At 43.1% G+C, this 27,848-nt stretch overlaps 2 protein-coding genes across 3 annotated transcripts; one reads left to right on the forward strand and one right to left on the reverse strand.

Annotated features, from left to right (window-relative positions):
- Positions 1 to 58: 58 nt before the first annotated feature.
- On the reverse strand, positions 59 to 21,920 carry cc2d1a (coiled-coil and C2 domain containing 1A). Its single transcript, XM_053615376.1, has 29 exons — positions 21,746 to 21,920; positions 19,631 to 19,692; positions 19,361 to 19,499; positions 19,170 to 19,276; positions 18,621 to 18,848; positions 18,076 to 18,385; positions 17,885 to 17,994; positions 14,114 to 14,186; positions 13,857 to 13,943; positions 13,619 to 13,746; positions 13,226 to 13,298; positions 13,003 to 13,136; positions 12,466 to 12,577; positions 11,517 to 11,689; positions 11,191 to 11,313; positions 10,791 to 10,849; positions 10,259 to 10,375; positions 10,088 to 10,158; positions 9,929 to 9,987; positions 9,789 to 9,840; positions 8,371 to 8,470; positions 8,027 to 8,117; positions 7,735 to 7,890; positions 6,989 to 7,044; positions 6,795 to 6,867; positions 6,132 to 6,258; positions 4,056 to 4,132; positions 3,916 to 3,963; positions 59 to 3,493 (listed from the first exon to the last, which is right to left on the reverse strand). Exons 2-29 carry the CDS (start codon positions 19,685 to 19,687, stop codon positions 3,461 to 3,463), a joined length of 2,973 nt encoding a protein of 990 aa, XP_053471351.1. The 5' UTR covers positions 19,688 to 19,692; positions 21,746 to 21,920; the 3' UTR covers positions 59 to 3,460.
- Positions 21,921 to 22,434: 514 nt separating this feature from the next.
- Positions 22,435 to 27,611, forward strand: si:ch211-286b5.2 (uncharacterized). 2 transcript variants are annotated; one of them, XM_053615377.1, is made up of 6 exons: positions 22,435 to 22,491; positions 23,664 to 23,773; positions 24,040 to 25,881; positions 26,079 to 26,254; positions 26,596 to 26,694; positions 26,979 to 27,611. In XM_053615377.1, exons 2-6 carry the CDS (start codon positions 23,696 to 23,698, stop codon positions 27,082 to 27,084), a joined length of 2,301 nt encoding a protein of 766 aa, XP_053471352.1. In that variant the 5' UTR covers positions 22,435 to 22,491; positions 23,664 to 23,695; the 3' UTR covers positions 27,085 to 27,611. The 2 variants fall into 2 exon arrangements, with proteins under 2 accessions (XP_053471352.1, XP_053471353.1); XM_053615378.1 differs by having other exon boundaries at positions 26,596 to 26,659.
- The last annotated feature ends 237 nt before the right edge of the window (positions 27,612 to 27,848 follow it).

A 27,848-nucleotide genomic window follows, 5' to 3' on the forward strand; every position in this document is an offset into this window, starting at 1 on the left:
ATAATTATTAATGAAGCTATACTAAACCTTAATCCAAGTCAGCACAACCAGACATGCATACTTTAGCATCATACTTTAATGAGTCATCATAAGACATTTGCCCAAAAACATCTGCAGTAAATATCAATAAGACATCCAAGCAATCACCTCGGATACACAGTGTTATAGTGTCGCTGCCAAAAATACACCACATACATTAATACATACATACATTTGTTCTGATTGCCATATTTTTAAGTATTATAGAGGAAGGTGTGTGGAAAGTTAGAATGTATATTATAATCCCAGAACCTTGCTATGTTAAACATTCTATAGCATAAAAGCCTCAGGGTGATTAATACAGAGAAGTCTGTGAAGCTTGTAGAGCTGGTATGAGGCCTCCAGTACTGTAGGTGGCGCTGTTCAGAATTTACTGGAAGAAAACTGCTGCTCCTTAAAGTGATAATTTTTTGGACTGAACCTGGTCGAGCAAACCTAGTTTGGGGCGAGCGATGCCTCCACACGACGTCCGTTTCCTCCACAATAACGGCGTATCGTCTCTGCAGGAAGTACGCTGAGGCTTTTTTTTTTTAGTGAGTGCAAGAAAGAGAAGGAAAACACATGGTTTGCGATTGTCCCACGAACACCTTCCTAACGGGATACCTGCATGATTAAGGCTTTCCACTGCGCGGGTTTACCTGTAGCGACCCTTTAATTGAGCTAATTTCCTGTCAAAAATAAAAATTACGGCTAGTCTGGGTTTTTACGGATCGCTGGTTTTGCCTCCACTGTTTACGGACACAAACGAGTTACCACTGGAGCATTTCGAGGGGTAGAACCCAACCCGACGTCTTCGGAGAGGTTTTCCGAGGGCGGCGGGACCAGTGGTGGCTGAGGGGGCGGGGTTGAAAGAAACTTTCAGATTACAGATTTACAAAACCGATGAAGCTGCAATTCAAAAGCGCCGCCATTCTGGCGTCGCGCTGACATCAGACAGGAAATTTGCTACCACGAACCCAAGCCGAACTCGAAACTCGGACACCAACGATCCAGCTCATGAAGGTCTCGGTAACTAGCTGACGAATTAGAAACGAGGTAGAACGAGGCAGAGTAAATTAGCCCGCCCCCCGATACATTCGTACATTCGGCTTTGTTCCAAATGATAGATCGCTCACAATCTGCGCTTTTCTTTTTTTATACCCCAGGACAGTCGTTGTTTTTGAATCTTAACGCGGTCTAGTTTCACCAGCCGAGCGATTCACACTACCAACACGTGCACGTCGGTTTTAACGCTGAGGAACAGCAGCTGGTCGTATTAGCATTCAAAATAACAGACTGTATAATAACAGGAAGTGCTAAGTTAGCTACAATATCGGTTGCATTTGTTTAGCATCACTGCGATCTCTGTCAGGCTTTAGCTAACGGAGCTGGTTCATGCGGGTATAGAGCTCTCCTGTATGAGAACAGCTCATCTGCTGATTAACCAGCAAGCTTCCAGGGCACAAAAAAATCTATTTCCTAAATATTTTTGTTTTTATTTTAGGATTCGGAATGAACTCTTTTCTCACAATTGCTAGTGTTTGGGACACAGCCCTCATTTCCCTACGTAGTCCCTGAAGACCACGATCTGCACCTGATCACCTGGCTCAGGTGTGCTGAAGGTGAGTTGGAAGATCACACATCCGAGAGCTGAAACCTGACATGGCTTCACTTATGTACAGAAGTCCAGAGAGGCCGTACGTTATTTGTTTCGAGGATCGTGTAGGCAGGAGAAGCTCCAGAGTGTACTACGTAGATATTGGCTATCTAGCAAGCATAGGTTCCGTGTGGTTTATTGTGATAATGATGCAAGAAGAATGCATGGCTCCTCTGGACTTCTGTCATTTTATCCAAATGCTGGCTATGAAACATCCCACAGTCAGATTGTTCGCTTTGTCGCTCCACTGTAGTTCAAAGGTCACCCGGGCAACCAGACGAGGGTTAATCCCCGATTACGGACCATGGATCCTCACCCCTCCCCCTTTCCCCCTACGTACACATATACAACCCTCTATTCCCGTCCCATTAAACTTCCCCGGTGGAGTGTTAGCATTATCCCCGTATCACAGCATGCTGAGCTGCACAGAGGAAGGATTAAGCAGAAACCCAGTGCAGAGACCAGATTATTCTTCATATGCTCTCTATAAGGATTTACACCACACACACACACACACACACACACATATGCTCTCACAGAAGGCACAGGGAGCATGGAGACAGAGGAGGGCAGATGGAGAAATCAGAAAAGTAGCAGTACTGCTATACGCCTCATCAAATGTGCAAATGATCGCTAAAGAAGCAGTTTGGCCAAAAACTAAACGTACACAAGCACCCCGAATGCTGAGAAGATCTTCCGAGAGCCTTCTGGGTGCACTTCTGTACCGGAACCAACGAATAAGGTTATAGCCTACACCCTTGTTTCTAAAATATATATATATTTTTAAAAAAGCCTGTGTCTGGTCACTCGGCTTTGAGGAGATTTTCATTGTCTCTGCTGTAGTTTCTGACCCTGTGTGACACACCTTTTTATATATATATATATATATATATATATAAAAAAAAACCCTCGCTATATCTTAAAGCAGAACAACTTGTTTCTCAGGACATGTTTCCTTCCCTTACGTGTGAGCTACGTAGTAAATAAGGAAACGCCAGACAGCCAACAGGTCCTGTAGTGTGTACATTCCATTTCAGGCTAAACTGTTCTGTCGTTATAAAAATAAGCCCAGAGGCAAAAACATCCGATACAATAAGTAGTGCTTCGTGTATACGACGCTGGAGTCGTCCGATCCTGATCATACGGACGTCCACAGAGGCTGTGCGTTACTGTTTTTTTGGGGTTTTTTTTGTCCTGTGACTTTTCCCTTCCGTTTCTCCTGAATGAATAATCGTTACTGAGATAACAGACCGCGTGCACAGGGTCGGAGATGCTGAGCGGCGAGTTAACAAGCTGGTGCTGAATCCTTTCTTCCCACTAGCAAGTGAGACGTGTTTGTGGGCGTGGCCAGACGTTTCGATTAGAAATTTCAGGTAACTGTATGTAAACAAATTAAAGTATAGCTCATCGATTGGATGTGCTGCGGAGCTAATTTGCATAATGTTGAATAATTAGTTAAACAGATGTTAGACAGGGTTACACATCTGGATATACTCCAGATAAGAGAAACTAAATAACACACGGACTCGTTGGCCTTCCATACAGACCAGTACAATTTTTTTTCCTCAGAAAAGTAGTCCAGTGAATCTCAGGTGATTGTGGACTAAAATATCATTAGTGTTTGTATAAGAGGATATAGAGAGAGAGAAAGAGCAGGGAGAAGAAAGGGTGATGCTGTGAGGAAGAGAAGGAAATGAAGTACATGCAGAACACGTGTGTTATTGACTGCCTCTGCGTGTGAGAACGGTTCTCCGACGCCCGTGAACTTCCACCTCCTGCACATGTTCACGCAGAACGCTGCCTCCTAAGAGACTCCATCTGAGAGAGAGAGAGAGGGAGAGGGAGAGAGAGAGAGAGTGTAAAGTGACACACTCTGAACGTATTGCAATCAGCGTTCTTGTTTGTTTTTTGGGTTTTGGCTGTAAGGCCAATATTGAATAACGCGATTACCGAGACAGTACAAACACTCGGTACTGCTCTTTATCCGACCCAAACCACTCTCACTCTCTGACACGAATAAACAACGACCTGTCACTCACAGCGGCAACATACAGGTTTAAAGGTCTCAAGGCTGAAAAGAAATCTTTCCGTTTTTGCTCGTGTGGGACGAGCGATACAGAGTATGGAGGCTTGTTTGGAATTTATTCAAAAGGAAACTCAAGTGAGCAGAGCTCGCTCTCTAGCGATAACCTCCTTTACTAACTCCAGCTATAGCTAAACTAGTTCACTAGTAAACTTACCTCAACCTCCACCAGCTTCAGTCTTCCTAGTGCATCTTTAGCTGCTTCCTGAACACAGAGAGAACGTGATAAAGACATCTAGAAAGGAACGGCAACATGTTTACGGCGATCTGTGTATACGTGTGTGTGTGTTTACTCACTCTGTTGCCTTCACTGGAAAACTTCTTCACTGAATCAGCAAGACCAACAGCGAACTTATTTAACACACGATCATACTCTAAAAGAGAGAGAGAGAGATACTGTGAGAGCGAGAGCATGATAATGTGTGTGTGTGTGTGAGAGTGTGTGTGTGAGAGAGAGAGAGAAAATGTGTGAGAAAATGTGAGACAGAGAGGAGAGAGAGATATAATGTGGGGGGAGAGAGAGAGAGAGAAAATGTGTGAGAGAAAATGTGAGACAGAGAGGAGAGAGAGATATAATGTGGGGGGAGAGAGAGAGAGAGAGATAATGTGAGACAGAGAGGAGAGAGAGATATAATGTGGGGGGAGAGAGAGAGAGAGAGATAATGTGAGACAGAGAGGAGAGAGAGATATAATGTGGGGGGAGAGAGAGAGAGAGAGAGAAAATGTGTGAGAGAAAATGTGAGACAGAGAGGAGAGAGAGATATAATGTGGGGGGAGAGAGAGAGAGAGAGATAATGTGAGACAGAGAGGAGAGAGAGATATAATGTGGGGGGAGAGAGAGAGAGAGAGATAATGTGAGACAGAGAGGAGAGAGAGATATAATGTGGGGGGAGAGAGAGAGAGAGATAATGTGAGACAGAGAGGAGAGAGAGATATAATGTGGGGGAGAGAGAGAAAGAGAGAGAGATAATGTGAGAGAGAGGAGAGAGATATAATGTGGGGGAGAGAGAAAGAGAGAGAGATAATGTGAGAGAGAGGAGAGAGATATAATGTGGGATAGAGCGAGAGAGAGAGAGATAATGTGAGAGAGAGAGATAATGTGAGAGAGATATAATGTGGGGGAGAGAGAGAAAGAGAGATAGAGATAATGTGAGAGAGAGGAGAGAGATATAATGTGGGAGAGAGCGAGAGAGAGAGAGATAGAGATAATGTGAGAGAGAGAGAGAGAGAGAGAGATAATGTGAGACAGAGAGGAGAGAGAGATATAATGTGGGGGAGAGAGAGAGAGATAATGTGAGAGAGGAGAGAGATATAATGTGGGAGAGAGCGAGAGAGAGAGAGATAATGTGAGACAGAGAGGAGAGAGATATAATGTGGGAGAGAGCGAGAGAGAGAGAGATAATGTGAGACAGAGAGGAGAGAGATATAATGTGGGAGAGAGAGAGAGAGAGAGAGAGAGGAGAGAGATAATGTGAGACAGAGAGGAGAGAGAGATATAATGTGTGTGTGAGAGAGAGAGAGAGATAGAGATAATGTGAGACAGAGGAGAGAGATATAATGTGAGAGAGAGAGAGAGAGAGATAATGTGAGAGAGGAGAGAGAGATATAATGTGTGTGTGAGAGAGAGAGAGAGATAATGTGAGACAGAGAGGAGAGAGATATAATGTGGGAGAGAGAGAGAGAGGAGAGAGAGAGAGGAGAGAGATAATGTGAGAGAGAGAGGAGAGAGATAATGTCAGACAGAGAGGAGAGAGAGATATAATGTGAGAGAGAGAGAGAGATAATGTGAGACAGAGAGGAGGGAGAGATATAATGTGAGAGAGAGAGAGAGAGATAATGTGAGACAGAGAGGAGGGAGAGAGAGACATAATGTGAGAGAGAGAGAGAGAGGAGAGAGATATAATGTGGGAGAGAGAGAGAGAGAGAGAGATAATGTGAGACAGAGAGGAGAGAGAGATATAATGTGAGAGAGAGAGAGAGATAATGTGAGACAGAGAGGAGGGAGAGAGAGATATAATGTGAGAGAGAGGAGAGAGATATAATGTGGGAGAGAGAGAGAGAGAGATAATGTGAGACAGAAAGGAGAGAGAGATATAATGTGAGAGAGAGAGAGAGAGAGGAGAGAGTGCCACGTTATGTAGTGGACTACTTATCCAAAAGAAAAGCCACCTAAATATAATAATATTTATTCCGTTGCCATGACAACAGCTTTTTGTTGATGAGCTATAAATATTGAAATGCATGGTGTCATATTGTATATAGGTCACTTTAAATGTTCGCAGTAAAGTATTATAAGAATAAGTAAATGAAGGCATTCTTCTCCTGTGTGCGAGTGTGCGCGAGTGTGTGTGTGTGTGTGTGCGCGTGTGCGACCTGCTAACACCGCTGAGGATCCTCTCCCCAAGTAGGATTTTTGCCAGTGCAGTCGCTGACAGATCTCTTTATGCTGGTTCAGCAGGTCTGGCGGTGGATCCCGTCTATTTTTCTTACACTCACCAATCTGTGGACGGAGAAACAAACAGTCTGACCTAAATATAAACCAGATTTTGGTGGGGGTCCCCCCCCACTCCCACCGTCCATCAGGTCCTGTGATGTGTACAGAAAAGCAGTGTTATAAGACGCAATTTTCGAATGACCCTCACAGTAAAATATCCATCCTGAACGTTTAATCTTTTGAAGACGATGTCGGTTTATAAGCTCTCAAAATTAACGTACTTCTTCTGGTAGAAGGATTACTAAACTCTGCATCCAGTTACATCCAAGATATACAAAAGGTAAGCTGTTACTAAGGCTAACGTTCGAAACCTGTATTTTTATTTCTATTTAATGCTAATTTGTGCGAACAGTAATGAAACTATTCGGTATACAACCGGATACAGCACCGCCGCTGTACGTTCTTTTTAACCACAGCTCCACAGGAATCTCTTTCCAAAGAAAGTAATTATGCTAATGGAAGGTAAATGATGTTTAGCATGACACTGAATGCAATTTATACTATGATACAGCGCACACACACACACACACACACACACTGACCTTTCTCTCTAGTCTTTCCTTGTCGTAGTTGAGGAGGCTGAAGCTGTGGAGTTTGTATTGAGGAGGTGAAGGACTGAAAAGAAGAAAAGAGCTCTATACTCAGACAATTGTGCAATACAATTTCATCTATTCAACTGTTAGATTTTTGGTTAGGTCGTCTATTACTAACAGGACACACACACAGAGTGTATTACCCTGGTTGGATGCTCTTTCCTTGATCGTTGCGGGGTTTGGATTTTGGTGAAGGTGCCTAATGGGAAAGAATCAAATATGAACTGTAGCTGCAAGCTGATGACGATGATGATGATGACGCGGGGTTTCATGGGATTTTTATGGTAGTAATAGAATAGATGTAAGACATGGCTTTCTGAATGGTGCGCTGAAAAATAACACTATTATCCGTGTTAACAAAACAAAAATGCAAATATGCCCAGTGGAGAGACAGGATGCGCTTTATAGCCTAGTTAAACAGAGAGAAATAAATCTGTGTGTAGGATGGAACTGTACATTCGTTACCAACACGTCTGTCAAATCTGCCTTTTTTATTATATTTTTTTAAAAAGTGAAATATTCCCAAAAATGTGCCAAAACATAATCAAAAATGTAAAAGACCAAAAAACAAGAATAGAGAAGCAGGTCAAATTTTTATAAAGAACAACAATGACGATGATGAAATGTAGGCAACACTCTACAATAACTGAATGCAGATGAACATTCCACCAGATTAAAAAGAATGGGAAAAAAATACAATAGATAGTAGGTAAAATATCTCCTTGGTGCTAATATGATACTTCATGCATGGCCCCCTAATGTCATCCTTGGTGCCTGGCCCCCCAAATATGCTCCATGATTTCACGCTTACTTTTTTCATCCTTTTATTTCTTCTGTCCTGTCCTTCATCAGTTTATCCCTCTTTCTCTCGCCGAGTGTTTGTTCTTACCCGTTCTCTCGCTCTCTCTCTGTCGGGGGTGATGGCCGGTGGATCCACTACGATCCATTTCTCTGTGACGGGCTGAAGCTGGACCCCGCCCAGTGGCTCCCGAATCTTCACCCTCACCTCCAGCTTCCCTCCTGTCGCCTTCCTGCCATCCAGCACCTTACACACAGACAGCACCTCACTTGTTAACCACATTTTTGTATGTCTTTGATGTATAGATATGACGAGGATTCTGATGAGTGAGTGATATTTTATGAGAGTGAAACATGAGTGAGTCTGTGTGTGTATAACTCACATCTATAATCTCTCTGATCTCACACTGATTCTCCAGTGCTTCGAGTTTCAGCTGAGCATTTCCCACCACCTTATCATTCTTGAAGAGGCCACTAAACACACACACACACACACACACACACACACACAAATTCACAGTCACATTTTCATTGACGTTGATTTATCATTTCTAGTTTTTCTCAGGTGACCTGTGGTCCAGGTAAAAAGTAAGCGTGGTGCAGGTTGTGAATGCATGGTGTGTTTTTCTCCACAAGCTCAGCTGCATTTCGAGTGCTCAGGTTTTTTTTTTAACTGCACGTTAAAACAAAGTTTGGTGAATGATAGAGAAGTACAAGAAAGCCTCACCCTTTGTGGACGACCTCGAACTTGATGCCTTTGGTCTGCACCACTCTCTTAAAGCCTCGGTGTGTTCGGTTGATCTGCAGCTTAAACTGCGCTCTGAACTCTGTTGGTCACAGAGGAAAGGGAAAAGAGAAAGAGAGAGAAAATACTGTGACCGTGCGTTCACACAATCCCACGAGTGTATGACTGACGTCGCTTCAGGTCTGTTGTGGGTGTGGCCTTTTTAGGTGTTTATCTTTTTTTTTTTTTTTTTTTTTTTTTTTTTTTAAATCTTCCAGTAGAAATGATACTAGCTAAAATGGTCATCATGAATCTTATATAAACATCACCAGATCTCAATTTCCTCATGTAAATTTCCAAAAACCTATACATAACTACAGTCCCCTCCGAAAGTATTGGAACAGCAAGGCCAATTCTTTTGTTTTTGCTATACACTGAAGACATTTGGGTTTGATATCAATTTCAGCTTTGATGTCCTGGTATTTACATCTAGAGGCCTTAAACAACAAACTATGAAATAAATTCCAATCTGGCTTTCTGATTCTTACTGCTGATGAAAGGTCTGCATGTATATTTATGCTCTCGAAGTCTTCTTCGAACGGTGGATTGTGATACCTTCATCCCTGCCCTGTGGAGGTTGTTGGTGACTGTTGTTTTTGGGGTTTTCTTCACAGCTCTCACAATGTTTTTATCTGTAGTTTTCCTTGCCTGACCCATTCTGTGTCTAGTTGCTCAGTACACCAGTGGCTTCTGTCTTTTTCTGTCAAGACATTCCAAATTGTTGTATTGGTTTCCCCTCTTTTCTCAGCTTCAAAATGGCTCGCTTTTCTCCCATAGACAGCTCTCTGGTCTTCATGTTGGTTTATCCGTTTTAACAACAAATGCAGTCTTCACAAGTGAAACTACAGATGTCAAACCAAGTACAGAAGTTCAGAGCAGAAGTTCCATTCTTTAAACAATCAATCTAACAAGGCAGACCTGGGCAGCAAGAAACACCAATGTTCCAATATTTTTGATCACTTGACAAAAAAATATGGGTGGGTTCAAACATAAGGTGCCATGTTGCTCAACACATCTAGATGTAAATATCAGGAAATAGAAGCTTAAATTGTCATGATTGGCTGGTGCCATTTGATTGACAGGCTGCAGAGCCACCATTTTTAATACTGTAATATTACCAAGAAGATAATGAGACCATGGTTATAGGTCTCCCCTCCATGTTTCTGAGCCAAAGCGGATACATGGAGAGTAAATGCAGGATGGGAAGTGGTGAGAGAAGAGAATTGTTTGGATTTTTCACTTTACGGGATTATAATTAAACACGAAACTTGTCACTGCTGCAAACCTACACAAGAGCTGAAAGGTCATCTGTCGCTTGATAGTGGAACACGTGGTTAAATGGTTTGTGTGTGTGTGTATACCTGGGCAGTTGGTGCTTTTCACAGTGTTGGTTTTGTCTCTTTGAGCTTCTTCCTACACAACAAATAAACGATACAATTACCAATGATACTATTTTGACAGAGAGAGAGACCGAGAGAGACAGTTCTTTTTTTTCCTTTACCGAACTAGGGAAGGGAAACTCAAAGCGCACACTAGCGTCCAAATCATGGGCTGAAAATCCTGCAGGACAGAGAGAGAGAGAGATGAAATGAGAATGATGTAAGAACAAACAAGCAGGAACTCATCTTTTCATCTCACACACACACTCACACACACACACCTGGAGTGGGTAGGTTGATTCCTTTTATGATTGTCAGCTCCATCTCACTGGCAGTCAAATTGGGGAAAATCCTACAGAGAGACAGAGACACAATTCAGCCCACGTCATCTTCTCATATTGGCACTTTGTGTGTGTGTGTGTGTGTGTGTGTGTGTGTGTGTGTGTGTTTACTTGACGGTGTTGATGGTGCGCTCCTCTGTGTGGTGACCTGGAACAGGATAGCCTTTAGCATGAGCTTTCTTCAGCAGCTCAATATTACTCATACACTCCTCCGCCAGCTTCTCAAATCTGCAAACACACACACACACACACACACCAGTATTTCTCATTTCATGCTGCTTGTGGGTTATGAATGTTATATTAAAAACATCCATCAGCTGAACTCACTGATCAGAGAACTGTGCTAGTGGGCGGGGTCTAATATGCTAATGAGCACACTTCATTGACCACCCCTTTGACCAAGCGCTCCTCCCTTGTCCTTCCCAAAAAACCTCCCCATGTCTTCGATTCAGCTGTTTCTACAGTATACGCTACATCTCAGCGATGATTTAACAAGTCAAACGATCTCAAAATCACCAATTACGTGAGTCCACTAGCTACAAACGCACTTTATGCTACTTGTTAGCAGCGTGAGGTCACGTCTCGGCCGATCGGTTACATTCACGCCATTTCTTTTTTGCTTAACGATTCCAATAACTCCTACCTTGTGGTCTCGGCCATGTTGCCCATTTGAGTGAACTGCTGCGAGTAGCTCAGACATTTCTGTACAGAGAGAGAGAGAGACAGCGAGAGAGAGAGAGAGAGCAGTTTGTAAATGTAACTTTGTTTAAAAGTAAATTGAATTTTTCTCAGTATTTGCTGATCAAGAACAGCACCAGCAGGAACTAATGGTGTATTTGACTAAAGGTCGTAATTTGTCATTTCCATCCTCCAACCGGATAAAACACCAACCGTTTACGTATGTAATAACAGGATTATGAAATGACGGGTTTATTAGATAATGCAGTACATTAGACTGCACTGTTCAGTGTTATAACCCCTGTTTTTAATGTGTAATACGAGTGTAGTATGCAGGTAAAAAGTGTTGGCGAGCGCGTGCTGACCTCGTGCTGCTGCCTGAGGCGCTCCATGAGCTGAGCGTACTGCTGGGACAAGCGGGAAGAGAGAGAGGACGAGCGAGCTTGAGAGAGAGCGTATTCTTCCTCGCTCACTGGGGCACTGGGTACCTACACAGAGAGCGAAGGGGGGGGGGGGGTGTTACAGTCAGGTAAATGTCAATGAAACAAATTAGAGAGCAAATAAAGACTCTGACCCAGGGACTCTGACCGCACCATGGAGTAATCTCATGTGCATACTGTTATAGCTGTACTTACGTGGTATCAGTACTACAGTCATAATGGTAGTATTATGCCAACACTAGCTCACACACCTTGCTGATATCGACGGGAAGGCCTCCTTTGGCTGCGGTGATCATGTGGTCGAGTCCCTTGGCGTTGCGCAGGTGCTGCGCTGCTCCCTGAACATCCTTCATCTGCTTCGAGCGCAGGGCCGCTTTAATAAACTGCTGCCTGCGATGGAGCAGGAAGTCCAGCTGCTGCTGAACTACACACACACACACACACACACACACACACACACACACACACACTTACATCAACTCACTGATTTATGTTAGCAGTTTTATATGTAATTGTTTATATGTAATTGTTATTTGCCCGTTTGATAGTGGTGTTACAGTCTGTGGTGTTACTACTCCAACATTTATGGTAATTTTGCCAGAATGGTTTTAGAGTCCTACTCCAGCATCTGTGGTAATTTAACATTTATTTGTGTTTTTGCAGTGCTACGTAAGCAGTTTCTGGTCATTTTGCCCATTGGTTATTGTTTTTACAGTGCTACTCCAGAAATTACGCCACATTTGTCCATTTCCTAAGTGTTTTACAGTGCTACTTCGGCAATTATCATGATTTCATCCATTTCTACAGTCCTACTCCAACAGTTATGAGCGTTTACCATTTGTTAGCACGTTTACAGTTCTTCTTCTCCAACGTTTATGGTAATTCTGCCCATTTGCTAATGCTTTTAGAGTGCTACTAGTGACATTGCGACTCCAGTAATTATGGTAATGTGCCCATTTGTTAGTGTATTTACAGCTCTTGTGCTGCTTCAGTAGTTACAATAGTTTGTCATCAATATATCAAGCTAAATCATGTACTGTAATAACTGTCACGCTTGTTATTTAAAGTGAGTGACACTAGGGGAAGGTTTGGAGGCAATATAAATGTTATAGCGAATTAAAATGGCTGCTCCATTGATGAGGATTATACAGCAAAGTGGAGAATATACTGATCCTCGGTGATACACACCCACCCACTCACCTTTAGACCCCACTTTGGGGGTGTCTGTGGAGGCCGTGGGGGTCACTGCAGGGGACGAGGAGTGTGAGGGAGCGGGGGCTCGAGCTTTCTGTGCAGCAGGACGCACCGCTGGCTATACAACACAACGGAAACATACAAAAACAACCCAAAACCAGGATCAATACAGAGAACAAGCAGAGCCACTGACTTAAAAATGGTGTATTAAAGCCAAGTAGCAATTTCCAGGCAAGACAAGTTTACTTATATAGCACATTTCATACACATCGCTAAAAGCTAAATAAAAGCAAGCGATTAGCTCTTTTCTAAGCTAATTAGCTAAAAGATTTAGCTAAAATCTTTGCGTAAATAAATCAAGAACACCAATCATGTCTTGCCTGATGGACTACATTTTGTTTGAGGGAACCTTTAGCGAGATTCCTGAAATATTTCACAATGCTCCTTTTCCTAGCGACTCTACACCTCCCTGATCACTGTAACATTCAGAATGAATTTTAATCACAGTCCTTCCCTCTAATTGTCCTTTTTTTGGTATGTTACCTTTGCACCTTCCTCCTCTGGCCCATCGTCATCATCCCCTGCATCTGCATCCTGATTGGCCAGTTTCACGGCCGTTTCCAGGACACCCAGGAAGTTTTGCTCTGCGCTTTCGGCACCCTGTAGAGGAGGACAACCTGAGAGAGGGAAATAAAAACAAGACCATAAACACACTTGGACACACACAGACACGCAGACATTGGTACGCTTCAGGTGTGTGTGTTACCTGGCGGTACTGGTAGCTCTGCTAGATTCACAGGTCGTCCTGCTTTGTGCGCCTTAATGGCATCTTGATATTGCTAAACACACACACACACACACACAAAACAAATATTATTTTGTCTATAATCTCAAACACCGATACATCTAACTGCTGTCAGCACCGGTGAAGGAGGCATGGCCTCTGTGGGTGTCAGTCCCGGTGAAGGAGGCGTGGCCTCTGTGTGAGTCCCAGTGAAGGGGGCGTGGCCTCTGTGCGTGTCAGCCCCGGTGAAGGAGGCGTGGCCTCCGTGGGTGTCAGTCCCGGTGAAGGAGTCGTGGCCTCCGTGGGTGTCAGTCCCGGTGAAGGAGGCGTGGCCTCTGTGGGTCAGTCACTGTGAAGGAGGCATGGCCTCTTTACCTTAGCAAGGCGCTGGTGCATGCGAGCTTTCCGGTCATCTCCTTTGCTCTTGGCACTCTCAGCTGCACTCTTGTATTTGTCCATGCGCTGCTGCAGTGCCTCGGCCAGGTTACGGGGAGCAGGAAGGGCTACACACACACACACACACACACACACACACACACAGGTTATTTCTAGACTAGTATTTGGTATCAATGTTGCACTGTAGTCTAAATACCCCCACAAGCAGAACACTTACGAGCGTCAGGTACTGGAGTATCAGTGGTTGGAGGAGCAGGGGCGGGTCTGGCAGATGCAGATTGAGGAGCTGGAGGAGAACACTCAACTACAACAGGGGCAAGAGCAGAGTGTATGTGTGTATGAGAGAGAGTGAGAGGGAGAGAGAGAGAGAGAGAGAGAGAGTGAGATCGAGCAAAACCCATGTATTGAATAGAACATGTACAGTGATTGTTGACATTATCAAAGTATAAGTGACATGTGATGTACAGGGCAGACCAGGAGGGGGCGGCAGTGAGCTGACATCCACGCGCTCTCCTCTGTCCATCGCTTCCACTATAGAGTCCAACTTCTGTAAAGGAGAGAGTCAGATAATAGAAAGAATTTCTTTATTGTCAAACAGTAAGATGAATAGGTATGGGCCATTTCCCCTATATCCCTCTACACTAATCTTTGGCGTTGCGTTTGCAGATATGGATACGCAATTGTGGAGGTCAACAATATTTATTTTTCTGTTTGTTGGACTGTACCCCTCCGCACTGGGAGACCCATTCGGCCACGGCTCTATTGTTTACACTAGGGAGCAGCTGTTAGCACTGAGCAACACCAGGATACACTCCTACAGAAAGACCAGTGATCCCCGAGGAAATTAGGAGAAGGAGATGGCGAAGGAGAGCTGGACTTAAACGCCGGGAGTGAAGAAAAAAAAAGGGTACAAACCATTCATTCTGTCCGTTATTATGGGGAATGTGAGATCTCTCTCCAATAAGATGGAAGAGCGAACGGCGCTAACCAGGATGCAGAGGGAGTACCGGGAGTGTAGCATCATGTGCTCCACGGAGACGGTTGAGCGAGCTCAGTACGGATTCACTGGACAGATTTCAACTTGTGAGAGCGGACAGGAAAGCAAAGGAGAGCAGCAAGAGGAAGGGTGGGGGAAGAGCGATGTTTGTGAATGAGAGATGGTGTAACCCTGGGCTTATCAGAGTTAAAGAGCAGCGGTGCACTAAGGATATTGAGTTGCTAACGGTTAGCATGTGGCCATATTACCTTCCGAGGGAGTTCTCGCACGTCATCGCGAGAACTGTCTACATCCCACCTCGGCTAACACTACAGCGGCATGTGAGCTACTTCACACTGTTCTGTCACAGATGCAGACATCGCACCCACAGTCCCTCCTTCTCATCTCCGGGGACTTTAATCATGCTTCCCTGTCCTCAGTATGTTAAATGCCACACTAGGGGCAATAAAACATTGGATCTGCTGTATGCAAACACAAAAGATGCATACAGCATTTCACCCCTTCCCCCGCTTGGCCGCTCAGATCACAACCTGGTCCGTCTTCTGTCTGTCTACATACCTTTGGTGAATTAAAAAACCTCCAATTACAAGGTATGTGAGAAAATGGTCTGAGGAGACCAGAGAGGCACTAAGACACTGTCGTGAGTTTACAGACTGGGAAATGCTCTGTAGTTCGCACGGAGAGGACATTGACAGTCTCACTCACTGTGTAACGGACTACATTAATTTCTGTATGGAGAACACTGTGGAAGGTTCGGAAGAAGGTTTGGTGTTTTTCCAACAACAAACCCTGGGTGACTCCAGAACTCAAAGCTCTGTTAAAGGAAAAAAAAAAGAGACTGTTCGGATTAGGGGACAAAGATGAGATGAGGAGGGTTCAAAAACAGCTCAGAGGGGAGATAAGGAAAGGAAAAGACAGCTACAGAAAAAAGTTGGAGGAGCACCTTCAAGAGAACAACATGACGGCGGTCTGGAGGGGACTGAAAACAATTTCAGGTCAGAACAAAGACAATGGGAGGGGCCTTGTATCCGGCGACCGTGACAGGGCAAATTAATTAAATCTGTTTTATAATAGATTTGATTCGGCTCCATCTCCTCCCCCCTCCGACCAGACCTCAGACCTGTCAGCGACTCAACCTTTCCCTCTTGGGCCATTAGGCACCCCCTCCTCCACCCCCAGGGCTCCAGGAATATTGGCATTATCCACCTCACACCTCAGAGCTTCTGAGATATCAGCATTACACAACTCACACCTCTCCTCTGCTCACCGTCCCAAACTCGAGGAGGTTTCACACCCCTCCCCCCATACCACTCATCAGGGATCGCCAATAACCCCCCCCCCCTGCAGTCTCTCTCTGACACTCAATCAGGTGAAGAAGGAGCTAAAGAAGATCAAGGCAAGAAGGGCCCCAGGCCCGGATGGAATCAGCTCCAGACTGCTCAAAGACTGTGCAGATCAGCTCAGTGAGGTCATCCTGCACATCTTTAATCTGAGCCTGAGACTACACAAGTTCCAGTACTGTGGAAGACTTCCTGTGTGGTTCCAGTACCCAAAATTGCACATCCGAGTGAGCCAAACCACTTCAGACCGGTAGCCTTAACTTCACACCTGATGAAGTCCATGGAGAGGATTGTACTGCGACAGTTGTGGACCCTAGTGAGCTCAGAGCTAGACCCCCTACAGTTTGCTTACCGACCAGGTATTGGGGTTGAGGATGCAATTATTTATCTGATGCATAGATCACTTCTACACCTGGAGAATACCGGGAGCATTGTGAGGATCATGTTTTTTGATTTTTCCAGTGCTTTCAACACAATACAGACATCACTACTAAGGGGGAAGCTTTTGGGAGCTGGAGTTGATTGCCATCTGGCTGCATGGATGACCAACCACTGACAGACCACAGTATGTGAGGCTCCAGGACTGTATGTCTGATGTGTTGGTCAGCAGCACGGGAGCACCGCAGGGTACAGTGCTTACGCCATTTCTCTTCACCCTGTACACAGCGGACTTCAGGCATAACACTAACAGCTGCCATATGCAGAAGTTCTCTGATGATACGGTCTTTGTTGGACGAGTATCAGAGGAGAACGATCAGGAATTCTGGGAGGTCATCGCTGACTTTGTCAACTGGTGTGAATTAAATCACCTCTGCCTCAACGCCAGCAAGACAAAGGAGTTGGTAGTCGTCCTCTGCAGGAGGCCACCCCAGTCTACACCGGTGAATCCAGGGTATGGACATCGAGAGGGTGGAGACATAATTCCTGGGTGTTCACCTCAACAGTAAACTGGACTGGTCCACAAACACAGATGTCCTATACAAAAAGGGCCAAAGTCGTCTCTACCTGCTGACGAGACTGAGGTCTTTTGGTGTGTGCAGGACCCTGCTTAAAACTTTCTATGACACTGTGGTAGCATCTGCTATCTTATATGCAGTAGTTTCCTGGGGAGTTGGGAGCACAGAGAGGGACAGGAAATGTCTCAACAAACTGGTTAAGAGGGCTAGCTCTGTCCCGGTCTACCCTCTGGACAACATAAAGGTGGTGGGGGAGAGGAGGATGTTAGCTAAGATGGCATCTATCATGAGCAATTCCTCTCACCACCTTTATGAGATACTGGGGTCCCTGAGCAGCTCCTTCAGCAGCAGACTGCTGCACCCTCAGTGCAAGAAAGATCGCTACCGCAGGTCCTTCATCCCTACAGCAGTCAGATTCTTTAATGCAACAACGACATAATGTACCACTGCTAGCTGTTTTTTTGCATCATCAACCCACACATTATTATTATTTGTTGCTCATCCCTCTATTGTTAACTCCGCAATAATCCATTTATCCATTCATGTATATAAACAAGGTGTTACACATCTGTATATATTCAAATTTATATTCATCTGTACATAGATTGAGGTGTTCATAGTGTACATATTACCATTATTATTATTTTACTACTCTAATTCTTATTTTTCTATTCCTACAGTGTAAAACATATATATATATATATACTTTATATCAATTCAATTCCTATTTAATGTGTATTCTTTCCTATCTGTTTTTTGGGTAACTGAGCTGCTGTAAGGAGGGAATTTCCCCAGTGTGGGATCAATAAATCTTATATAAAATATTTGACAGTTTTCACATTTTCACAGAAACACCATCTCAGGCATTTCTCAATTGTGTATTAACCTCACAAGTGTTTACTAATGCTAATTTCTTTATAAAATAAATAAACAATCAGGACGCAACGGTTACCTTGGCGACAACAAGGTGTTGTCTGGCGAGGTCTGTGTTTCCACTCTGTTTAGCCTGAATAGCCGCCAGTTTATATTCCCTCTGTCTGCTCAACACACTGGACTTCAGCTCTGCAATTCACACACGCTCACACACGTGATATAGCACAATATGTTGGGAAATTCAGTGTTTATGTGTGTGTGTGTGTGTACCTGAATGCTGGGCACTGGGCTGGATGGGAGTTAAGGGCGATATGGCTGGTGTATCTGGCGTCACAGCCGGCGTTTTCTGATTGGGCGGCTGCAGCAGCTGAGGTTTGGGCGGGGCCACAGGCTTCGCCTCCTGTAGCGGTTTCTCGTTGGTCCTTGGCCGGGAGGCGTGATCTGGTGCAGGCTGTTCTTGTTCTCTGATTGGTTCTTGCTGTGCAGTGTTGGGTTTAGCCCCAGTAGCGACGGGAGGCGGGATCTCCTCCTCGTTAATGGGTTTTCCCTTTTTCACCGAAGCCAGCATAGACTGTAGTGTCTGTACCAACAATTAAACACAAAAACACACATCACTTCAGTTGCCTTCTCTGGCTAGCAGATTTCTGGGCCTGAAAACTGTAAAGAGCAACTTGAAATGAAAGTACTGAGATTCACAGCATGGCAATTTTACAAATAAGGTATCTGAAGCTATACATTTGCTATAACCCACAATTTAGACCTTAAATTGGAATTAGTTTAGCATTACAATATGAGCATTAGAGCCATTGGATCACCTTCAGTCCACGGTCGTATCTACGAGCCTTACTGGCCTCTCCTGAAGCTTTGGCGTTGGCGATGGACAACTGGTACATATTGATACGCTCCTGCAGGAGAAACTCCTGACCGCCAGCACCACTCGGGGTAGTGTGGGTGGATTTAGGGGTTATGTTAGAGTGCTGAGACAGGATTGGTGCAGGAGCTGGTTCCTCTTGATCATCTTCCAGAACCTCATTTAGCTCAGCCTGATTTATAAAGACACATCACATCATAGAGGAGCCAGGGTTAAACAAGTTATTTTGTCTAATTCTGTTCTTCCCAAAACTGGTGAAGATCTTTGTTGTTTGAATTTGGTGTGAGCTAATCTACCAACCGAATCTAACCAAACCAACCAAAGTTAACCTAGACATTGAAAAGTACACCTAGTAGACAAAAGTTCATCTAATAAACAAAAGCTGACGTAGCGAGTGAAAACTATCCTGGCAAGCCCAACCTAGTAATGGCTTTAGACTCAGGGTTCCCATCTGAACCCCAGCGTATTGCATGGTTCTGAGTTCTCTCGTTACCAGGAGATCGGCGTCGTCCTCCAAGTCTGCATCGTCATCTCCGTCCTCGTCCAGGTCCTTCATGCACAGGGCGGCCATGCGCTCAATGTCCTCCATGGGGACAGGAGCTACCATGGGAACAGAAATTTTAATTATCCTAATTTTTAAAAGAAATAAATCACTTATTTTCCATCTGAAGTTATGCTTCCCACCTTTCCCATCCTCTTTCTTCCCTTTCAGCCCAGCACTGCCTCCTCCAATCAGAGCAAAAAGCTCCGCCTCTAACTCCTTCTCATTTCCGCCCAAGTCGTTCAGGCCAGCGTCCGGAGACAGATCCAAGAGCAAACCCATCTGAGAGAGACACGGAAGTAACGTCACTCATGAAGCAATCCATAATCACAAACCCAGCAGCAGATATCTGATGTTGATGTGGAGATGCAAAATGGGAAATGAGACTGTCTTGAGCTCCGGACCACGTTTACCTGTTTGGCTCGTGCGGCTCCTTGGCCTTTCTGTGGAGGATTCCTGCCACGACTCATGACAGCTGAAACACAATGAAAAGGAAGTTCAGGTTTACCTGGTGTCATCAATAGCCCGGTCAGGCACCCTGAATAGCAATTAAATGTGGAGTTTATCAGAAAAGCATCCCTTTTTAACGGCAAATAAAGTCATTCAGCTAAGATATATGTTTGGTGTCTGATGTTTGCTTCACTTCTGACGTGAAACTGACAAGTCATGGGGGTCTCACCTCAAATCTGCCTTACTTACATATAGACACCAGTTGTAACTGGACGTCCTTCTGGACGACCAGAATCACTATTTTGCCTAAGTGCAGTTTGGTAGGACTCCACCTCCCAATTAGGCCCCGCCTCCCGCACTTTGAAGGTGGAATATTTTTTATTATTTATTTATTTATTAAAGTATGACATGTTTTATGCATTTATAGTTACGTTACATGTTGTGGAACCTCCAACACACAATTTAGTTCCTGTTCTCACTTACGTTATAGCAGCATCTCAAATCTTTTCTCTCTCTCTCTCTCTCTCTCTCTCTCTCTCTCTCTCTCTCTCTCTATCTCTCTCTCTCTCTCTTGAAGTTAATAAGACAGTGGGGGAAAAAACACGGCGTTTCATGTTACCGCCCCTCGGTCCCAGAGAGTTTCCCGACTATTACAAAGCTCTGACACCGGAGGCTCCTTACAGTGAACGTGTGAATCCTTTACTGAAATCTCTGATATCAAGGATTATCTCTGTTATTTGAGAAAGAAAACCGTGTAAAAAGATTAAATAAACAAAGCAGTCGCTGTAGAAACTATGGGTGCGTCTCAATCAGTTTACGGTGTACACGAGTTCGGGTACTGGTATTGACCCCGGCTCACTACACATCAGGACGTTATCAACAGGCAGGACTGACATCTTTCTGACATTAAACGTCATATAAATGTGTTTGCTTTGTCACACGCGATTCTGTCACGGTACTTCGAGCAGGATCGTAAGCAAGCTGGCGGATTTTTAAAAATCGTTAAAACACTTAAAAGTCGTTAAATTCCATCAAACGTCAAATAAAGTAAAAAAATCGCTGACGTACGTAATCATTTGAGAGCCACGACAGCGATAACAAGCCACTTATATTTGTAGACGGAAGTCGGCTCAGGGTTTGTCCACCGTTTTTAACTGAGCTGAGAGGCTTCAGAAAACATGACGTCATTTCCAGTAAGGGAACATAGTGCATTGTCGGGGTTTTTTAGGAACTGGAAGGATTTTGCGATCGAGACAGCCCTTAAAATGGCCGACTCCCTGATCGATACCCTGACTACTGAACTAGGCACCTGATCGAGACACGCCCTAAAACTTATCCCATAGACCGCATTAATATAAATCTATTGCTTGAATTACAGTCGACACTAATGTCTGAGGTGCTGTTGATGACAAATACCACTTTCTGACCAATCTAATTTAAAAAAGAAAGTTTTCAAAGACTTTAGAGTGTTAACAGAAAAGATTATGGAGTGAAATAAACTGTAGACACTTGGCTGAATGACTGGATCCAGGAGTAATATTAGAAACTATGCCAATTAAATGCAGATTCTTCTCTGAATAAGCACAGACATCTGATTAGGAGACTTAGGACCTGTATGACGTCACACTCATAAATAACATACACTTCCGGGAATACACAGTGTTGACCTGTGCGTCTTAATGTCTTCATTTTCCGTTTCATTTCTCCGGAGATTTTATTATTTAGTATAAAATATCACTTTTAATTACCTTAAATGTTAGGGGCTGGTGGTTGTATGTAGCTGGACAGCAAACCAGCATCGAAATGCTGATTATAAACATTTCGTGATGCAGATTTAAATACATAAATAAAGAAGCAAGTAAGACAGTCTTGCTAAACCAAAGTGGCACCCTATTGCACATATAGTGCACTAGATTACATCGAACGAAACCCTCTAAGTAGTGCACTTAGTTAGGGACTAAGACACCATAATGAGATACAGCCTCTAGATGCTACCTGCTAGACACTCAGATAAACGCTAACAGCTAAAAACAAACAAACAAAAACACGCAGGATTTCCATCTCCTGAACATTCTTACCTTCAGCTTAGGTTTCGTAATGCTGTGTTGTATTATATATCAATTTAGGGAAATATTGCCCCGTTCAGCGAACATAAACCTCTTCTGAACACCAAAACTATCCTCAGCTGTTGTCACTCCAGCTACTACTTCCTACTTTCCGTCCCGTCTCCAATAGCAACGACAACTTCACGCTTTACGGCAGTACCGTGTTAGCTTGAGAAGCTAATCAAAAAAACAAAGCGAGGGCAGAAAAAACAGACTGAATATCATTAAAAATGTATTATGACTAGTCGTAATGTGTGTAGTATTCTATCATTATTGAACAGTAAAGTATTTAATAATTACTGAGTAACAGTCTCTAACATCTTTCATTAGCCTGTTTGATTCTCTTGGAGTCGACTCCCCCTCGATTCCTGAGTTGTTTTGAGTCGATTCCACAAAATCATGAGATACTGCCAGACTTCTTGAGGAAATCAGTTCTCAGACAGTCGGACCTTTAACTCTATTATTTATTTAATTTAACTAATATTATTTATTTATTAGTTAAATATATATATATATATATATTTTATTTTACGCGGTTTGTGCACTAACGTCATCTGTATCCATGAAAAATGTCTGGAATCAAGGAAGTGTGATTCTTTTTTAAAGAATCGATTCCTAGCCCTGTTTTTCCTCTGCTGAAGTAATTTCAAACTTTACAGACTCTGACAGGAAAAAAATAATTAGTCCAGAGACTACTGTGTGTTAGTGGACACTCTACGGTAATTTGTTGTTGTATGTGTGTTTTTTTTTGTTAAAATTACTTTAATAGTGGTAAAGTAAATGCTTAAATAGTGGTAAAAAAAATTAAAAATAAAAATAAAGTACGTGGTTCCCTAGCCACTTGGCAAGGTGACGAGAAAACGCTCGCGCGCAATCTCCCAGCCCTTTCCCGAGTGAAAAGCTTGATATGTTAAACAAACTCTGGTAGAAAAATTAAGTGTTTAAAGAAATAATGTGATTGTGTAATTGTAGTATTTTTGTACTTTTTCCATAAAGCTATTTTATTACAAGGTAAGCAACCTAAAAACAGAAGAAAGTAAACAGTTCCACGGTTACCTGACTAGCTAGCTTAGCTAGATTTCAAACGTGGATGCTAACATAAGCAGTTATGTTAAAATAAACATATTTTTACTGCCAGTAGCTACTCTATGACTGGAAATATTATTCTAATATTACAGCATATTGAAATACTGATATATTGTGCTGGCCGTTCATCATTATATTGATATTTATTGTGGAGCCACGATTAAACAACAAAAAACCCCATGAACAACATGCTTACACACTTTTAATAAACATTTACATGAGTGTGTAAGTGTGTATACACTTCATTTATCTTCCATCCATCTTCTGAGCTTCTTCAAAAGATTTACAAACTGACTATAACAGACTATTTTTTTTTTGACGAGTGTCTATTTTTTCAGTGATTTTTTAGACAGGTGTGTGCATCTACTCCATAAACCAGTCCCTCCAGGATTTCGTGATTTTGCAATCGCAGGAATTAACGCAAACTTATAACGCAATATTTGGACGAGCATGCGATTTTTTTTTTTTCAAAATCACCGCAGATTTTCTGTGGATCCGGGCCGAGACACGTCACGTGACGTCATCACGACACACGTTCAGCCAAAGCCCTCTTCGATTCACGTGCGTCAAACATGAGTATGGCTAAAAGGTCTCGTTTACCAAGAAACATCACTGCGAAAGAGCACGCAGAACAATTTTGTGCGATTGCCAATTCAAGTAGTTTTCTGCAATAACAACAACAAAAATCAGAAATCCTGTACGGACTGATAAACATTAAAAACCGTACAAGAACATCCATTTTATCTGCATCCACCTTGATCATAGTATACCTAATGAATAGTAGGTGATCTCTTCATTCTATCAGAGTTCAAACCCCGCCCTCATCAAAGTGAAGTGATGGTAGGACATCAGCAAAGTTCAGACAGTGCCACAGCTGGTGATACACAAGAACCACAACATATAGGATGCAGCTTGGTAGGTCATTCTGCATAAGTTCGGGTTTTCAAAAATACAGTCGAGCTGGGTTTATACTGTGAGATTTCCAGGCGGATTTTGGTGGTGCAATCTTGTAGAGCGTGACCAGTAACAATCTTAAAAGACGTCTGTAATCGCACAGTGTGAAACAGGAATTAAACATATCATTTGTTGTGCCAATAAGAATCATTCAACAATCTTAATTATTGATGTTTTAAAAAAAATCAGTTCATCTCTCCAACGGTTTGTTTCCACAATTCTTTTAGATTGCAGACATGGTGAACTCCAGCTGCGGAAGTGAACCACATTTCAGCAGGGTTAAAGAGCCTGAATGTGAAACGGTACAATTTAAAGAATTAGACAAAGAGGTATACATCAGTGCAGCTGAGCAAGAAGCTGTTTCAGCTCCTGTTGTGATCCTCTCTGACGTGACACGAGGCGATGCAGTAAGTGACAGATTACAATCTACAGAATTGTTGTTGGAGCCTGCCAATCTTCATGAAATTGACACAGCCCTAATTGACATCCTCCCTGAAGTGAAACAAGACAATGTAACCAAAATGGAGACTGAAGATCATAGTGCTGATATCAAAAATGAACCGCAGGACCAACCAGATTTGGAAGAGCCTGTGATTAAACTCCTTGGGGAATTGGGCGAGGTGGAGAATGCGACCAAGACAACCTCTAGTCCTGAACCACAGACATCTCACAAAGACCAAAGCTCCCCAAACCCTTCCCATGAAAGGTCATTGGATGTGAATGGAGATGGTGTGCTTTTTCAAGAAATAGAAGAGACTAAGATGTATCAGAAGGCTGGAGATGATGATCCTGAAATTTTATCAGGTGCAATACTAGAGCATTTAGTAGAAACGTGTTTTAATAGTGAGATGCAGTTGCAGGCTACTGAAGAGACGGAAATTTTGGAGCCTCCCGCAAAGAAAAGATTAAGAAGAAGAATGGGTATGTGTGGCCTAGGAGACAGGAAGAGGAGATTCCCCTTTGATGGACAGCACTTTAGGCAGGGTCTTATAGGAAGAGAGCGGGAAGAAGGACCTCTTAAGGGAAATAAATGTGCACAGCACCTGCATGACCCACTGTTGGAGAATGATGTTACCACACCAATGGAACATGAAGGAACTAACAGACCCGCATGTCAAGAAAATGAAGAGGTTTTGAAAAACAAGGAGAACAATAGTGCTGCAGTGATTGATGATAAAAGAACACCAGGAGAAGCAGAAAAAGAACAACAAAAAAACATGAATAAGTGCACTGCATTGATGAGAGACGGTGATACCACAGATGAATCCCCTACAGAAAATAGAGATGTTCTGGAAAAAGTCATATTGGAGGAAAATGATGGTATTGTAATCATGGATAACAAAGGAACTGCTGAACAAGTGGTTTCAGAGCATCACCTTAACCTGTTAGAAGATATATCACCAGGGGTTGGACAAACACTGTTAAGTCCTACCATTTGGGAAAACTTGAACATGAGCCAAGATGAACGGTCAGTAGCTGCTGCTACCAATGACCATGAAATAGAAACTGCTACCTGTGGTGAGGAACCAAACGTCCCTGGGACCAACATGACCAACAATAGACAAGATATCGAATTTAACATGAAACACGACGTTCTGCCAGAGAAACAGCAACTTCATGCTGATAATAAAGTGGGCGAGGACCCTGATGAGATTGCGATGGAAGATGAAGTTGCTCAGGAAGTGATCTGTAGCTCAGTTTGTGCTATGGTTGAAAAGTCTGAAGGTTGTTTCATAGTCACTAAACAGCTCCGAGAGGTTCCAACTGGTCTGGAAGAAAGTGAAATGGAGATTGAAGAGTGGTGTCCATCCAATATGGCTCCCACTGAGAAACATGACCCGAACGGACCTGGACTGGGCGGGTCCACCGAAAAAGGATTGGACGCCAGATTTGTCGACAGCACGGGTATTGCTTCCATTGAAATACATCATGTGAAAGGTCACTGTGAAAACGACAAGCCCATAACAGCTGTATCAGAGAGTACAGAGCCTGCTGGAGGAGATGCCATCAATGCTAAGGAGAACAGTGAACCTCTAGCACCACCTACTGTCCAGGAGAAGTGCATGCAGGTATAGTAAGTGGGGGGAATCAGTGGCACAAAGCAAAACATAACGAGCCAAGACCCAGGTTTGTAAAACATCTAAGCAGTGCATAAGGTAGTAGCAATAAAATGAATTCCTTACAGATGTTATATTTATATTTTGTGATATTAAAGCAGTTATAAAGATTACTTATATAGTTGTTTTTTCATGGCTCCTGCTCTTAGTGTCTTTTAGACCAGAATCACCGTGACACTTCTGTGACCCCTACTGTTGCTGAGCAGCAGGTCTGTAACCCCACCCTGACCCCTGCTCCTAGTGAGGTGCCTCAGGAGACTGGCTTATCCGTTCCATCGTTGCTTTACTCTATGACGGACTCCCAACTCCATAAAATTGCGTTAAGGTGAGGGTTGTGACTTGCATCGTGGCAGACCCTAACAGACCTGAACACTAGCAGTGTAAATACTGACTCGTTTGAACTTTGCCCGGTGTTCTGAACAGTACAGCTGTAAAGTGCACCAAGTGTTGATTGTATCCTTCATATTAAAAGACTGTTAAACAGATATTGAGATCTGTATCATCTTAAAAGAAGAGTTAAATACCTCTTAAGAACGGTTTGTTTACTGTGCAGTTCAGACTACTGTCTGCATACGAAGATGGGTTAAATAAATAGCTATTTTCATACATGTGTACTTTTTTCGTACCCTCTTGTTATTGTTTTAATCTCTTTCTATTTTATCTCAGCATGAAACTGGAGGACCAGTCTATCCCAGAAGGCTGTGATCACCAGGAGGATGCCACAGAGCTTGTGCGTGGCCTCATCAGAGAACTCTCCTCTATAAAGTATGAATGAGAAATCACAGAGATAGAGCATTAGCAGCGTTTCCATTCACGTGTGGATATGAAAATTTCTACATACCTTATCATAGCCTATATGTTTATTTTAGAAATCCGTGAAGCTTTTCGAAGGAAACGACTTTCACGTACACAAAGGGTGCCGAGTCTCAGGAAAAATGAATTGATGATTTAGAACGATGAGTGATCAAAGTTCATTCCATCTTGCTTTAGCATCTTTTACTAATGCTCATATTTCCATGTTTTCTTTCTTATCACACACACACGCTCAGTCGTACCGTGATGGCGGCACACCGTGAGATGGAACTCTTGCGCCGTGGAAAACTTCCAAAGGCTCCGAATCGTCGCCTTTGTGGTCCTCGCCATACCGAGATGTAACCACATGACGGAGATGTGATGCGGATAATAGTCTCGTGTCTCTATAAAATTTTTATTTGGCAGTAGGGCCTATAAGTGCTTGTTTATACAAATCTTTGTTGAAATATATATAAAGAGGTAAGGAGTAAATGGTGTAACTTTGATTTTGTGTTCGAGACTGGATCTGTCTGGGTTAGAGGAGTTCTACAGGTTTACTCGTTTGTCCATAAAGTTTGAGTTACTGTTTTTATTTTTATACAGAATGCATTACTAGAGTGTCAGAATGAGCCTCAGCAGTTTCTTGACATTTCTGTAACTGTTCTCGAGGCAGCTAGCCATGTCTCACATTCCGTCTGTTCACGTTTCAGAAACAGATTGATACGAGTACTTAATAAGTAGATTAATGTGTAGACTTGCTTTTTATGTCACTTTGAAGTGGGAGCTCCTTTTTAATGCGCTCACCACCCTATTGTTTTGTTTACAAGTCCTTGAGTTGGTGAAAAATGTTTGTTTTATTGTTGCAACACCAAGACCAGTTGATAATTCAATTCTCTGCACTGGTGGGGTTTGTTTATATATATATATATATATATATATATGAGAGACCATTTGTGCAGAATGAACTGCTTCAAACCAGCCCACTTCTGTACCAGTAAACATCATAAAGGTGAATGTTGAAAGTGGTCACTTTGTTTTCCTTCATGTAATTGGTCTGGCCTACATATACACTCTTAAAAATAAAAAAGGTTCCAGTTAGAACCAAAAAAAGTTTTTTAGCCTGATGG

This window comes from Ictalurus furcatus, chromosome 26, assembly GCF_023375685.1.
Source record: "Ictalurus furcatus strain D&B chromosome 26, Billie_1.0, whole genome shotgun sequence".
NCBI lineage: Eukaryota > Metazoa > Chordata > Actinopteri > Siluriformes > Ictaluridae > Ictalurus > Ictalurus furcatus.